The sequence below is a fragment of the Emys orbicularis genome, chromosome 5 (assembly GCF_028017835.1).
Source record: "Emys orbicularis isolate rEmyOrb1 chromosome 5, rEmyOrb1.hap1, whole genome shotgun sequence".
Taxonomy (NCBI): Eukaryota; Metazoa; Chordata; order Testudines; family Emydidae; genus Emys; species Emys orbicularis.
In genome coordinates this window covers 11,189,973-11,204,113 of record NC_088687.1, presented here as the reverse complement: position 1 = coordinate 11,204,113, position 14,141 = coordinate 11,189,973, and the positions used below count along the sequence as shown (strand labels likewise).

At 49.0% G+C, this 14,141-nt stretch overlaps 1 protein-coding gene across 1 annotated transcript in view; it reads left to right on the top strand.

Moving 5' to 3' along the window:
• The window catches only part of PRAG1 (PEAK1 related, kinase-activating pseudokinase 1), a 43,397-nt gene that overhangs the window by 26,238 nt on the left and 3,018 nt on the right, over nt 1-14,141 (top strand). Inside the window, exon 5 of the mRNA XM_065405626.1 lies at nt 5,701-6,365. Coding sequence (XP_065261698.1) covers nt 5,701-6,365 — 665 coding nt within the window. The remainder of the gene's footprint in view (nt 1-5,700; nt 6,366-14,141) is intronic.

The following is a 14,141-nucleotide window of genomic DNA, read 5'->3' as shown; positions in this document are numbered from 1 at the left end:
AGCCTCGGGGAGCAGCTCCAAGGCAGAGGGCAGGAGCAGCACATGGCAGTGGTGGGGAGGGACGGCTGAACTGCCAGCAATGGATAGCCTGTTGGGCGGCTGCTGCACAGGGAACTTAGGGGAGCAGGGAGCTGATAGGGGGCTGCCGGTCCACCCTGGTTCCAAGCCCCCACCAGCTATCTGCAACAGGCTGCTCTTCCTGCAAGCAGTGGACAAAGCAGGCGGCTGCCAAACGACATTATAAGGGAGCATTGCGCAACTTTAAACGAGCATGTTCCCTAATTGATCAGCAACGTAACAATGAAACAACGTTAACGGGGACGACTTTAAGTGAGGAGTTACTGTATTAAATTTGATTTATTTTACACTCCCTCTGCATGTTGAATTTTCAGTGTGTGGTTGAATTTTGCACTAAAGACTGTTAAGGAAGTAGTCAAGGGAACGCTGGAGATTTGGGTGGTTAGGCAGTGCCCAGATGGACCTTTATGGCACGTGGGATAGGTCTAAGAGGCAGTTTGTGGTTGTGGACACAGTGTGTTATTTGGATGTTAAAATACTTTACAGTGAAATAGGAAACCATGTGGACATTGAAATTTGCATCATTAGCTTTCAAAGTGAACAGCTCCCTTTATGGTGAATGAGGCAGGTCACACCTCTCAGAACTCTGATTTCGGGCTGTCTGCAGACTCAGGCAGACCTAACTGCATTGGTTTACTCTATTTGAAGGATTTCTTTGCAATCAGAAGGGCAAGAAACCTAGGGCCAGATTCCTGGGTGCGGCCAAGCTTTGTCCACCACAGGCCCCAACAGGGTGAGGCAAAGGTAGCATTAAGCAGGTTCTGGCTCCCCGGATTATTGGGCTATTTGGGTTCCCAGCCAGCCCCTGGCTCAGTTTAGAGCAGCCTCAGGCCTGTTCTACCCTACTGACATTGTAAGCTCTCTGGGACGTCTTTGTCCAGAACCTAGCACTGGTCAGGGCTTCTAGGAAATACTGCCACATAACTAATAACCCACGATAATAATCTAAACTACATTTGGCCGCAGCAGCACCCATGAGACCATCTAGTAGCCATCTAGTAGCCAAGATTAGCTGGAGGGCAGCATAGATTCCAAGGCCAGACAGGCCTGTTGTGATCATCTGGTCTGACATCCTGTATAACACAGGCCAGAGTTTAGTCCCTATAGAAGTGATGTGGGGGGCTGGTGACACAAACGCTCCCTGGTAGGGAAACCTGTTCCTGCATTTCACAAAGGAAGTGAACGGGAAGCCTTCTCTTTCTGAAGTTTGGCTTCCCATACACATGTGAGAGTGTAGGTCAACATGCCTCATGTTGGTTAGCCGTTTTAAAATCATCAATACGGAAATGGATTTTCCTCCGGAAAAGTGTTGGCCTATTTGTACTCCCTCCGGAGAGTCCAGAAAGCTGCTGGATTTACAGCCTTGTGAATGAATGTTCACAGTGCCCCCCCAATGTGCCTTCCCTGGGACCTAGCAGTACCATCTCCAGGCCTGCAATGATCGTTCCAGTACCCGTGAGCACTTATGGTGGGGGATGCACCTGCAAAGTAGACAACTGGGACTGCTAAATTTACTTCATACAGGCCACCAAAAGGCTATCAAAGGTAACCGCTCTGTCACTAGCTGCACTTGAATCAGCAACTTACAGGTGAAAAGAACAGGAGTACTTGTGGTCTCTAAGGTGCCACAAGTACTCCTGTTCTTTTTGCGGATACAGACTAACACGGCTGCTACTCTGTTACAGGTGAAAGGTGCTCTATCTCATTACCAGTCTCCTGTGTCACCAGTTGCATGAATTGCTGTTTATAGAAAAGGCCAGTGATGAATAGGTGCCCAGTGTTTCACTTTGATAATCTGCAAATGATCTGTTAATGTCAGCATTGGAACCCGGGAACCAGGTTCCAAGAGGAAACAGGTTTTACTGCTGCCCAGCTCACAGTGAGCAAAACTCTGCCATGAGGTTTCACAGAGCTGCCTCTGTGTACACACATTGTAGAGGGCTATGCGGTTTAGGAAGTTTTTAACCTAGTATTAAATTATTTCAAAATATTTATATTGTCAGTACAGATATTTATTCTCCTAATTCCCCACGACATTTTAATATTCAAATATCCTGTGCCATAATTTTTCATCTTTTCTAAACGATCATTATTACTCGTACATTTTTTTGCTATGATAAAACACTTTTCCCTTTTTTCCCCATGACAAACGAGCAGCCTTACTCCTGGCCAGTTTTAATGAGATGGGAAAACATTCATCAAGTACAGCTGACTGAAATGAGCCGCGTGCCAAGATCCACAATCTGGCGCGCGCACATGGTTCAGCGGCGGCATGTGAACAGAACTCCATTCTTAAAGCAAATAGGTTTGAGACTGTGCGGACTGAGTCAGTGGAGGACTTTGCAGCAGGGTGGAGTCGGCTGAATCATGTGGCCCCCCCTCCAAACTTGAACCTTGTCCTGCATGGGGCAAGCCGTGGAGTTCAGTGTGTCATCTCTTTCGCGCTACTCTGACAATGCTTAATCCACAGTGCAGAACTGTGGGTAACACGGGTGAGGCTCTCCTTTCTTCTGCCTTGCCTAGCCTGTTTAATTACTGAGCCACTGTCGCGTAAAAACTAAACCGGCTTTGTTTGAATGGTGGTTGCTGAACAAGTATCCTTCAGTATTTCATTCTGAACTCCTCACAAGTGACTTCACAGGTTAGCTATTTCCCAGCGACCAGCTTTACTACTGTCTTGGCAGCTAGCACAGGGGAAAGTGCCACAGTGTTTCTTCAAACTACCGTCGAACATCAGCCTCTTCCTTTCAAACACCATTGACTAAATCTGATAAAATCACTTACACCGTAGGTATCCCATTATGCATGATTTGCAATAATTAACTAATTGGCAACGTGCATTGGATTTGGGTGTAATCGTATTGTTCACATCTGGGTTTCAAAGCCAGCTATCTTGTAGGACTTCTTGAGGTTTTAAAAACCTCCCGAGTCATCGTAACCACAGCGGGTTAAGAAACCCCTTACGGTACGTCTACACTGCAAAACAAAACCCCACGGCAGTGAGTCTCAGAGGTGGGTCAGCTAACTCAGGCTCGTGGGGCTCCTGCTATGGGGATAAATGTAGGAGTGTAGCCTGGGCTTTGAGTCTCACTGCTGCAGGGTGTGGTGTGTGGTTTGGGTTTTTTTTCCACAGTGTAGATTTACCATTCGTGCCCCAAGGAGAGTTCCCAGAGCACCTATGCCCACCACAACAAAGTCCATGGGACTCAGGCAGAGATAATCACTACCTCCATCCCGCATGGTCCCAGCGTCTATGAACACCTCCCGTAGAAAGGCCCTCGGGTCCTGTGGGAAGCCAGGCTTGGAGGTTCTGTATCTGCACCGGGCTCCCTGCCCACCCCAGGGTCCGTAGCAGTGCAGCTCAGGTGGTGCCATGCTACCAGGGCCTCCCTGTGGTGGGGTGAAGTGCCCTATGGGAAAGATGATAAAGCTTCAGGCTGCATTATCCTCTGAGTAACTTCCCGGCCCACTCCTCCTCCAACCCGTCCTGTCTCCACCCCCTTCCCCCAGCTTAGACCCCGGACTAAGGGGCAAGAAATGCTGCTGCATACGCAGCAGAGCCCCCTTTGCAGGCAAAGGGAAGGAGAGCTGCACAGGGAAGGAGAGCTGCACATGGAAGGCTTTCTCCATGCAAAGACATGGGGTATGAGCTGGGACTCTCTTTGGGACGTCATAGGGGAACAGATGCCTGTAACACAAACGCAGAGAGAAAATACTGTTTCAGATCAATTAAATTATTAACCCCTTCCTGACAGCAATCTTTGGTTCCCATTTCTTGCAGGGGGTGGGGGGATGCAGATAAGGGGAAAAATACATCAACTGAGCCTGCTGTACTCTGCAGCCCTGTATTTTCCTCTGGGGTTTTAATGACAATATATAGTGACCCATGCAAATGATGCTTACGTATTGTTGGGGCTGTTTTAACCTGACTTTCAAGAAATCTGAGAAACGGTCTCCACAAGGGATGTAATTATGATTTAACTAGCCGGCTTGCAACAAAGACAGATGCAAATTTCTTTTCAGTTCAATTAGAAGGCTAGATTTGAAAAGGGGTAGCCAGTCTAGGTACTCGGGAGGGCATTTTGCTCCAGCAATTGAGATTTCACGTTTCAAACTGCAGTTTTGAGCTGTGGCTCCTGGACTGTCGTATATTAAATGTTTCTATATGAACAGTATATTGCTGGTGGGTACAATACACTGTCCCACTGTAAAACACAAATACTGCTGTAAAAGTCGGCTCCCTGTGGCGCAGTATCTCACATTACATAGAGAAACACATGCTACATTATCTCCGCTACACCTCTGTACTCTCCATTACAATACCATGTGCGCTATCAAGGTCTTTTGACAACAGTGGGCCAAACTTTGCCTCATATTTGTTCATAGCTGAGAGGCATGTGAGCCCCTGATGCTGGCACAAGCCAGCTCTGCTCTAGGCTGACCAGCCCTGATTATGCTGACCAGCCCTGATTATGCTGGTTGGGGACAGAACGCCATGGGGAATTTCTCCTTGCCTGGTGCCGGTGGAGGTGACCGCATGCATTTGCGGATTGGCGGGAGGAACCGGGTATGTGGTTACAGCAGTATATTGCCTTCGGGAAGGCTGTGGGGAGACGGGGATGGTGTGTTTCCTTTTGGCTCTCTGTAAGCCACATGGCCCGTGCGTGTTTCCCAGCTGCCCAGTCAGTTATTCCCTCCTACAAGGAAGGCGTAATCAGTCCCAGAGCTGCCCACAACAGAGCTGGCTCCATGGACCATGCAAGATGGGTGAGAGCCGTGGACCCACCTCTCCTCTCCTACTTGCCCCAGGCATGCATCGGGGTGCGTATGTAGTCCACAGCCCTGCTGTGTGCGGAAAGCCGCCCATGTCTGTTCAGAGCTCCGTTGAAGTGAGTGGTACTGGGTATGGGAGCAGGGGGCTGCCTGTACCAACCAGAGTAGAGGCTCAGGCCGAAGCTTGTAACCCTGGTGACATGCTGTGAAGAGCTGGCCACATCAGGCCTCGGTCAGGCCAGCCCTGCCACTGCCACTCATAGGAACAGTCTGAGTCCACGTGCGCCACGCTGAACTGATTATCACTCCACGAGGGTAGCCTGCGCCTCCTGGCGATGGCTGTTGGCTCTGGTACAAAGCTCCCTGTACAGCCACCTTTCCTGTTCTCTTAGGAACCTCCCTATTTGGAGCTGCTCATGCACTGAGCCTCCGCTCTGGCTACTTACTGTACAGCAGATCTCCTGCAGCAAACACAGAGGCGCTTTCGACCTACTGCGTTCCAAATGAGGGACACAAGACAACTCCTAGGAACTGGAGGAGGCTTATAATGGCGTGGATTGAGGACGTGTGATGCGTCTCATAACGTCTAGCGTTTTGGTTTCATTACTCTGCGTTTGGGTGGTAAATTATATACTAAGACCCCCTAACTCCCATTGATTGATTTGTAACGGTGCCTAACTCATCTTGTGTTTTACAGCAGGAGCATCCATGCTAATAAGGGACAAGCTGGGGGCACTGGTTCATAAAGCCAGTTATTGTTATTGTGTCTTCTGGGACAATCATCTGACCAGAGCCACTCGCTCTTTTGCACCGAAAAGCCAATCTTTTCTTCCGTTCCTTTCCCTGCAGGCTCCAGTCAGGACAGGTCTCAGGGCACACTGCTACAGCCACCTCCTCTGCCACAGAAGAAAACAGTAAGCCGAACGGTTTCATCACCTGATGGCTTTTGCTGGGGCCAAGCCTCTCTGGGTAGAACAGCGAATTCCACCAGCCCCAGACTGAACATCAGTCACTCCGAAAGCAACGTCTGTGTCCGAAGGGAATCCCCGTTCGGCTACTCCTCTCACGTGGGAAGCAACCACCACACGTTCTCCTCCTCGGAATCTCTGGAAAACGCCTGCAAAGGAAACAGCCATTGGGGTCCGACTTCAAACAAGAGCAGTAGCGCCTGCGTCCAGAACAGAAACCTGCCGCCATTTTCATCCTCTCAGCTCAGTGTGTCCAGCCAGGTTTCCTCAGTCTCCACCCTTCAGCTCCACAATCTGCTCAGCAATCTTGACAGCAAGGAGGGGGTGTACGCCAAATTAGGGGGGCTTTATGCCGAATCCTTGCGCCGCCTCGTTGCAAAATGCGAAGACTGTTTTATGCGTGATCAGAAAAATGAACTGCATTTCAATGAGAACAACTGGTCTCTCTTTAAGCTGGCATGCAACACGCCCTGCTGTGTTTCTGGAGATGCCATCTATTACTGTGCCACCTGTTCAAAGGACCCTTCCAGCACCTATGCAGTGAAGGTACGTTTACTTTATTGGCGTTGGCTTTTTTGCTGTCTCTCTGATCACTTACGTGGTAGTGAACAGGAATATACCCCCTGGACACTGTGGACTAAATTGGGCACTGGTCCATTGAAGTCCATTTCTGGGAAATTATTCCAGGCCTTGACAGCATGTGAAGCAGAGCTGTATAAGCCAATAGCTTTAACTTCCAGACAGTAATCCTTCCAATAGGCAATTCCGGGAGGGTTCGTTGCTGTATTCGTTTCTGGACAGCTATAGCATAACGGAGTGTTCCTCAGAGAGTTCCATTGCTGTTCACGAATAATACTTCGCACTTGCAAGTTCTTTACAACCGTAGCACCCTTGTGAGGTAGGTGATAATATACCTATTTTATATGTGGGGAAACTGAGGCAATCCACAGCCACAGAGGAAGTCAGTAGCAGAGCTAGGTTGGAATGCAGGAGTTCCTGAATTCTCCTCTCCATGCCTGTCCTCCAGAGCATGCTGTCTGTTTAGAATGCTGAGGCTATTTCTGGATGTAAGCGAAGACTGGACGTTAGAATAGATGGTAAAACCTTAGTAAATTGCCCTCAGACTACGGTGTCATAAAATAAAATAAAAATTAATGGAGATATCCTATCTCCTAGAACTGGAAGGGACCTTGAAAGGTCATCGAGTCCAGCCCCCTGCCTTCACTAGCAGGACCAAGTACTGATTTTATCCCAGATCCCTAAGTGGCCCCCTCAAGGATTGAACTCACAGCCCTGGGTTTAGCAGGCCAATGCTCAAACCACTGAGCTATCCCTCCCCCCGTTTTATGAATTGTTGGCTTTGTCGGTGTCAAAGTTAACCAGGGTGACACTACACAAATGGGTGTAGTGTTTAAGTAATCCCTTCATACATCATCAACATTATCTCCCTTGCTAAGTTCATATCAGAGAAATCATGCTTCATGTGGTTGTAACAAAGGCCAGTCACACATTCGTTGGTAGGGACTTGAAATGAAATAGTAGCAGTAGTTTGGTCTTCAATTAGCAGGATATTTTCTCTTTATTGCCAGGGGCGGCTCTAGCTTTTTTGCCGCCCCAAGCACGGCAGGCAGGCTGCCTTCGGCGGCCTGCCTGCGGGAGGTCTGCCGGTCCCGCGGTTTCGGTGTACCCGCCGCCGAAGCCGCGGGACCGGCAGGCCTCCCGCGGGCACGTGGCCGAAGACTGCTTGACTGCCGCCCTCAGAGGGACCGGCAGGGCGCCCCCCGCGGCTTGCCGCCCCAGGCACGCACTTGGAACACTGGTGCCCGGAGCCACCGCTGTTTATTGCATAGTGATGAGGATCAGTTTTCACTCTGTGCTAGGCCTGTCTGCCTCCAACATACACAAGCTGATTAAAAGTCCCATAAAAGACAGGCTGTTTCCTTTCTGGCTGACAGCGTCTGTCCGAGACACCTTTGAGTCCGTATGTTATCTCAGCACCATCTGTATTAAGACCTTATGAACCACAGGAATTGATAGAGGGATCTTTACTTACCATCTAAATAAAAAGTTTACGCACGTAACATAAAAACTGGCCGGTCTCTTTTCACATATCCTAGTGTGCCTGTTTGAGAGACAGATTTTAGACTAGAAAGTTCGGCTTTCTTAATCCGAGACAGATGCGGCCTGATGCGGCCCACCCATCCCAAAGCACTCAAGTGGTGGGGGAGGGGGACTGAATTTTCTCCTTGTATAATCTTGATATTTGGCCCCTGCTGCACAGTCCCTAAGGCCTTCAGAAAGGGAGCCCAGATCCTGAGGGCCTCTGCCTGTCGCAAGCCTGCAAGCTTGCTGAGCTCTGGGTAACAGTCCTTCTACTGGTCTCCTAGGCCGGGATTTTCAAAGGAACACGAGGTGTCTAACTCCCTTAGGCTTCTTTGATGCTCACAGCCCTGCAGCGTTCAAGGCACGGTTAAGGTAACATAATGTAAGGCCTGGTCCAAAGCTCGTAGCAGCCAATTGGGAGTCTTTCCAGTGGCTCAGACTCTCGGGAAGTATATAAAGTAATCCCCAGCTCGCGACACGTGTAAGATCACTCGAGCAGCCTTAAAATTTGACCTGACAGGGTTACAGCGTAACCATAGAGCCCTTAACTCCAGCGACACACTGTTCTGCTACCATTATTTTTAAAAGGGAAAATAATGCTCAGACCAAAAAAGAGTGTCACACTAGAGTTACCCAGACTGAAAACACCTCCGAGGACGTTTTAGTTGAAAAGGGCAAAGATACATTTGCACTTAACATTCCAAACAAATCAAACATTCATCACCTAATTTAACCGGAGGATTTTAAGTAGGCAGAATATAGTTATAGACTGAATGCTAGTCATACTACCCCTAGATCAATGCTTACAGTGGAAACGTGCAGGTTTGACTGTACCGTGCATAAGTCCAGGTTCATTTGTACCTTTCCCCCTAAAGGAAAGTCTGTCCAGCGAATTGGAATAGCCCCTTTCATTGCATAGCACAGAGTGGGGTCACCCTGGGCTGATTTACTAAGAAGAATTTAGACCTTTCTGTTGTTTGACTTGATTCTTAGTCCCAGTGTGTGCTTAGCATGGGGGGAGTTGTTGTAAAAGAAGGAAACAACTCTTTGTTTTACATAAGTGGGTGAAAGTGATCATGAAATCATAGAGTTTGCAATTCTAAGGAAGGGTAGAAGGGAGAACAGCAAAATAGAGACCATGGATTTCAGGAAAGCAGATTTTGGTAAGCTCAGAGAGCTGATAGGTAAGGTCCCATGGGAATCAAGACTGAGGGGAAAAACAACTGAGGAGAGTTGGCAGTTTTTCAAAGGGACACTATTAAGGGCCCAAAAGCAAGCTATTCCGCTGGTTAGGAAGGATAGAAAATGTGGCAAAAGACCACCTTGGCTTAACCACGAGATCTTGCATGATCTAAAAAATAAAAAGGAGTCATATAAAAAATGGAAACTAGGACAGATTACAAAGGATGAATATAGGCAAACAACACAGGAATGCAGGGGCAAGATTAGAAAGGCAAAGGCACAAAATGAGCTCAAACTAGCTACGGGAATAAAGGGAAACAAGAAGACTTTTATCAATACATTAGAAGCAAGAGGAAGACCAAAGACAGGGTAGGCCCACTGCTTAGTGAAGAGGGAGAAACAGTAACAGGAAACTTGGAAATGGCAGAGATGCTTAATGACTTCTTTGTTTCGGTCTTCACCGAGAAGTCTGAAGGAATGCCTAACGTAATGAATGCTAATGGGAAGGGGGTAGGTTTAGCAGATAAAATAAAAAAAGAACAAGTTAAAAATCACTTAGAAAAGTTAGATGCCTGCAAGTCACCAGGGCCTGATGAAATGCATCCTAGAATACTCAAGGAGCTAATAGAGGAGGTATCTGAGCCTCTAGCTATTATCTTTGGAAAATCATGGGAGACGGGAGAGATTCCAGAAGACTGGAAAAGGGCAAATATAATGCCCATCTATAAAAAGGGAAATAAAAACAACCCAGGAAACTACAGACCAGTTAGTTTAACTTCTGTGCCAGGGAAGATAATGGAGCAAGTAATTAAGGAAATCATCTGCAAACACTTGGAAGGTGGTAAGGTGATAGGGAACAGCCAGCATGGATTTGTAAAGAACAAATCATGTCAAACCAATCTGATAGCTTTCTTCGATAGGATAACGAGTCTTGTGGATAAGGGAGAAGCTGTGGATGTGGTATACCTAGACTTTAGTAAGGCATTTGATACGGTCTCGCATGATATTCTTATCGATAAACTAGGCAAATACAATTTAGATGGGGCTACTATAAGGTGGGTGCATAACTGGCTGGATAACCGTACTCAGAGAGTTGTTATTAATGGTTCCCAATCCTGCTGGAAAGGCATAACGAGTGGGGTTCCGCAGGGGTCTGTTTTGGGACCGGCTCTGTTCAATATCTTCATTAACGACTTAGATATTGGCATAGAAAGGACGCTTATTAAGTTTGCGGATGATACCAAACTGGGAGGGATTGCAACTGCTTTGGAGGACAGGGTCATAATTCAAAATGATCTGGACAAATTGGAGAAATGGTCTGAGTTAAACAGGATGAAATTTAACAAAGACAAATGCAAAGTGCTCCACTTAGGAAGAAAAAATCAGTTTCACACATACAGAATGGGAAGAGACTGTCTAGGAAGGAGTATGGCAGAAAGGGATCTAGGGGTTATAGTGGACCACAAGCTAAATATGAGTCAACAGTGTGATGCTGTTGCAAAAAAAGCAAACGTGATTCTGGGATGTATTAACAGGTGTGTTGTGAGCAAGACACGAGAAGTCATTCTTCCGCTCTACTCTGCTCTGGTTAGGCCTCAGCTGGAGTATTGCGTCCAGTTCTGGGCACCGCATTTCAAGAAAGATGTGGAGAAATTGGAAAGGGTCCAGAGAAGAGCAACAAGAATGATTAAAGGTCTTGAGAACATGACCTATGAAGGAAGGCTGAAAGAATTGGGTTTGTTTAGTTTGGAAAAGAGAAGACTGAGAGGGGACATGATAGCAGTTTTCAGGTATCTAAAAGGGTGTCATAAGGAGGAGGGAGAAAACTTGTTCACCTTAGCCTCTAAGGATAGAACAAGAAGCAATGGGCTTAAACTGCAGCAAGGGAGGTCTAGGTTGGACATTAGGAAAAAGTTCCTAACTGTCAGGGTGGTTAAACACTGGAATAAATTGCCTAGGGAGGTTGTGGAATCTCCGTCTCTGGAGATATTTAAGAGTAGGTTAGATAAATGTCTATCAGGGATGGTCTAGACAGTATTTGGTCCTGCCATGCGAGCAGGGGACTGGACTCGATGACCTCTCGAGGTCCCTTCCAGTCCTAGAATCTATGAATCTATGAATAACAGGCCTGTGCTTGTGTCCCCATCTCGAATGTGCATTTATTCTGTGCTCCTGGCAGACAGTACGGTGCTGTGATTGGGCCAGAGCAGACAGAGGTAGCCATGCTGTGCACTAGAGCAACGTGTGTATCAGCAATTTCCCAGCGTCCTTTCGTTTTCATTCTTAGGATATGACGGATAGACAGGAAGGGAGGCTTAGCCGCTGGCTGGTTCCTTCCCATGCCTATTGTGGTATTGCACAGGGTTTCAAACAGGAAAGAGGCTACAGACCTGCAGTTAAAATTAGACCTGGACAAGCCAGACAGTTTGAAAGGTTTAGCGGAGCCAAGTGTCTGCCGAGCAGTCAGAGCCAAAACTTTGCGCAGAGCTCTTGGCATTGATTATAGCGCACATGTGCGAGCACTTGTGTGCACACACTCATCTGGGGTCACACTGACTGCTGGGAAATCACGCCAGAATATGCTCCCTGCCTTGGCTTATGCTTTTGTTCAGGCACACCGTGCTAATCCAGAGACAGGATCTCATCTCGATCTTTCATGTCCTGCTCACCGTGTCTCTGAAACGTACCAGGCGTACACACAGTTCTGTGATCCAGGGCCGTCGTTACCCATACGCAAAGTATGCAGCTGCGTAGGGCACCAGGAAATTTGGGGTACCACCTGCTCCAGCCCCTGCTCCGGCTCTTCCCCAGGGCCCCCACTCCCCTGAGGACTCCAGAAGGTCGGGCCTGCACTCACCGGTAAGTGGAGCGACCCGCCCCCAGCCTGCTCTGCTCCCCTGGCTCCCAGCCGCGCCGCCGGCGAGTGCTGGGGGGCAGTTCCCCCTTCCCCCCAAGCCGGGGAGCAGAGCAGAGCAGGCTGGGGCTGGGTCACTCCACTTCCCGCACAAAGTGGCCAGCCCCCCTCCCTCCCGTCCCCCACAGAGGCCTGGGGCCAGCCCCCCCCCATCCCGTGGGGGCCTGGGAGGGGGGCCCCCACACAGCCCCCCGTGGAGGCCTGGGACCAGCCCCCCCAGCTCCTCCCCCACGGAGGCCTGGGGCCCCACCCAGCCCCCCCCCCTCGTGGGGGGGCTGCGTAGGGCACCAAAATAGCTAGGGATGGCCCTGCTGTGATCTGTCTATGCACAACTGGCCTGATTGACACAGGAGAAACCCTAACACATTCTCCAAATTGAGGCTTGATTTTGCTGCCTCCATTCACTCCAGTAAGCAGTCCTATAACCCCTTCCAGTGGGAGTAAAGGTGACCGGATCGGAGCCTAATCTTGGTTGTCTGTGCAAAATGTGCCTGGGTTTGCAGTTCCATGTAGGAAAAGTTGTTGTCTAGTTCCTGAGCAGATAGGCAGGTGCTTGCAATAAAAAAAGAAATGCCCATATCATTTTTCTGTATGCTATTTATAACAGTTATTAAACTATACAGCAGGGGTGGGCAAACTTTTTGGCCCGAGGCCACATCTGGGTATGGAAATTGTATGGCGCACCATGAATGCTCACAAAATTGGGGGTTGGGGTGTGGGAGGGGGTGAGGGCTCTGGGGCGGGGCCAGAAATGAGGAGTTCAGGGTGCAGGAGGGGGCTCTGGGCTGGGGCACGGGGTGTGTGGTGTGGGGGAGGGCTCCGGCTGGGAGTTCAGGCTCTGGGGTGGGGCTGGGGATAAGGAGTTTGGGGGTAGGAGGGTGATCCAGGCTGGGACTGAGGGGTTCAGAGGGCGGGAGGGGGATCAGGGTGGAGGTGGCTCAGGGATGCAGGCTCTAGGCAGTGCTTACCTCAAGTGGCTCCCGAAAGCAGCGGCATGTCCCTTCTCCGGCTCCTACGCGGAGGCGCAGCCAGGCGACTCTGCTGCATGCTGCCCCATCCGCAGACGCCGCCCCTGCAGCTTCCATTGGCCGTGGTTCCCAACCAATGGGAGCTGTGGGGGCGGCACTTGGGGCGGGGGCAGCGTGCAGAGCAGAGCCCCCTGGCTGCCCCTACACATAGGAGCTGGAGAGGGGGACATGCTGCTGCTTCCGGGAGCTGTGCAGCGTGGCCCCTGACCCTGCTCCCAGGCTGGAGCACTGGAGTTGGGCAAGTTCCAGACCCCGTTCCCAAGGGGAGCTCGAGGGCCGGATTATAACGGCTGGCGGGCCGGATCCGGCCTGTGGCCCATAGTTTGCCCACCCCTGCTATACAGAATACATAACAAAGGAATAGCAAAAGGCATACGTACACCTACAGTAGCAAACTGATTGAATAGAAAACTGAAAGCCCTGTCCTTCCTTTATAGATCTTTGATGCTAAAGCTCTATAGGGTCGTGTGTTAATTTGTAATATATCCATGGGCTAGTTTCCTTGAAACCATCCTTTAACAGCATAAATGGGCAGGCACGTCAGACCCTTTTTACTTAGAAAAGTGAAAGAAAACAATTGATTTTTAAATAGCTCTTCCCCACAGTACTCGGTCACTAGAGTTAATGCCCTGCAGAATTTGAGTTTGAAAGTATTTTGCCAGGAGCACGAGAGAATCTCAGTCCTCTAAGTCCTACTTCGTTATTTTTGCCCTCACTGTAAACTGATGTCGTCGTGTCCAGGTTTGCACCCATTTTACAAGAGAGAGAGATTTGCTCCAGGGTTTGAAACCTCCTGTACTAAGTTCCAACCCAGAGCAAATTCACGAGGCTGAAGTCTAAATAAATCCCTACATAAAAGGGCTTACAATGGAAACGCTGAGAGGCCTGTAATTGTTGCGGAGCTAATGGATGTTGCTACGATAAACCTATTTTTCTGTAGTTATTCATGCTGTCACAATGGGAAAGTTTAAAATTTAAAAAAATAAGTTGAGTGTAGATTTATGTGAACTTTGACCGGGGTGGTGGGCCAGGAACCTACATAATGCTCTCCCTTTTCATTTTATGTTGGGTCTTTTGTTCATCTCTTTGCCAATC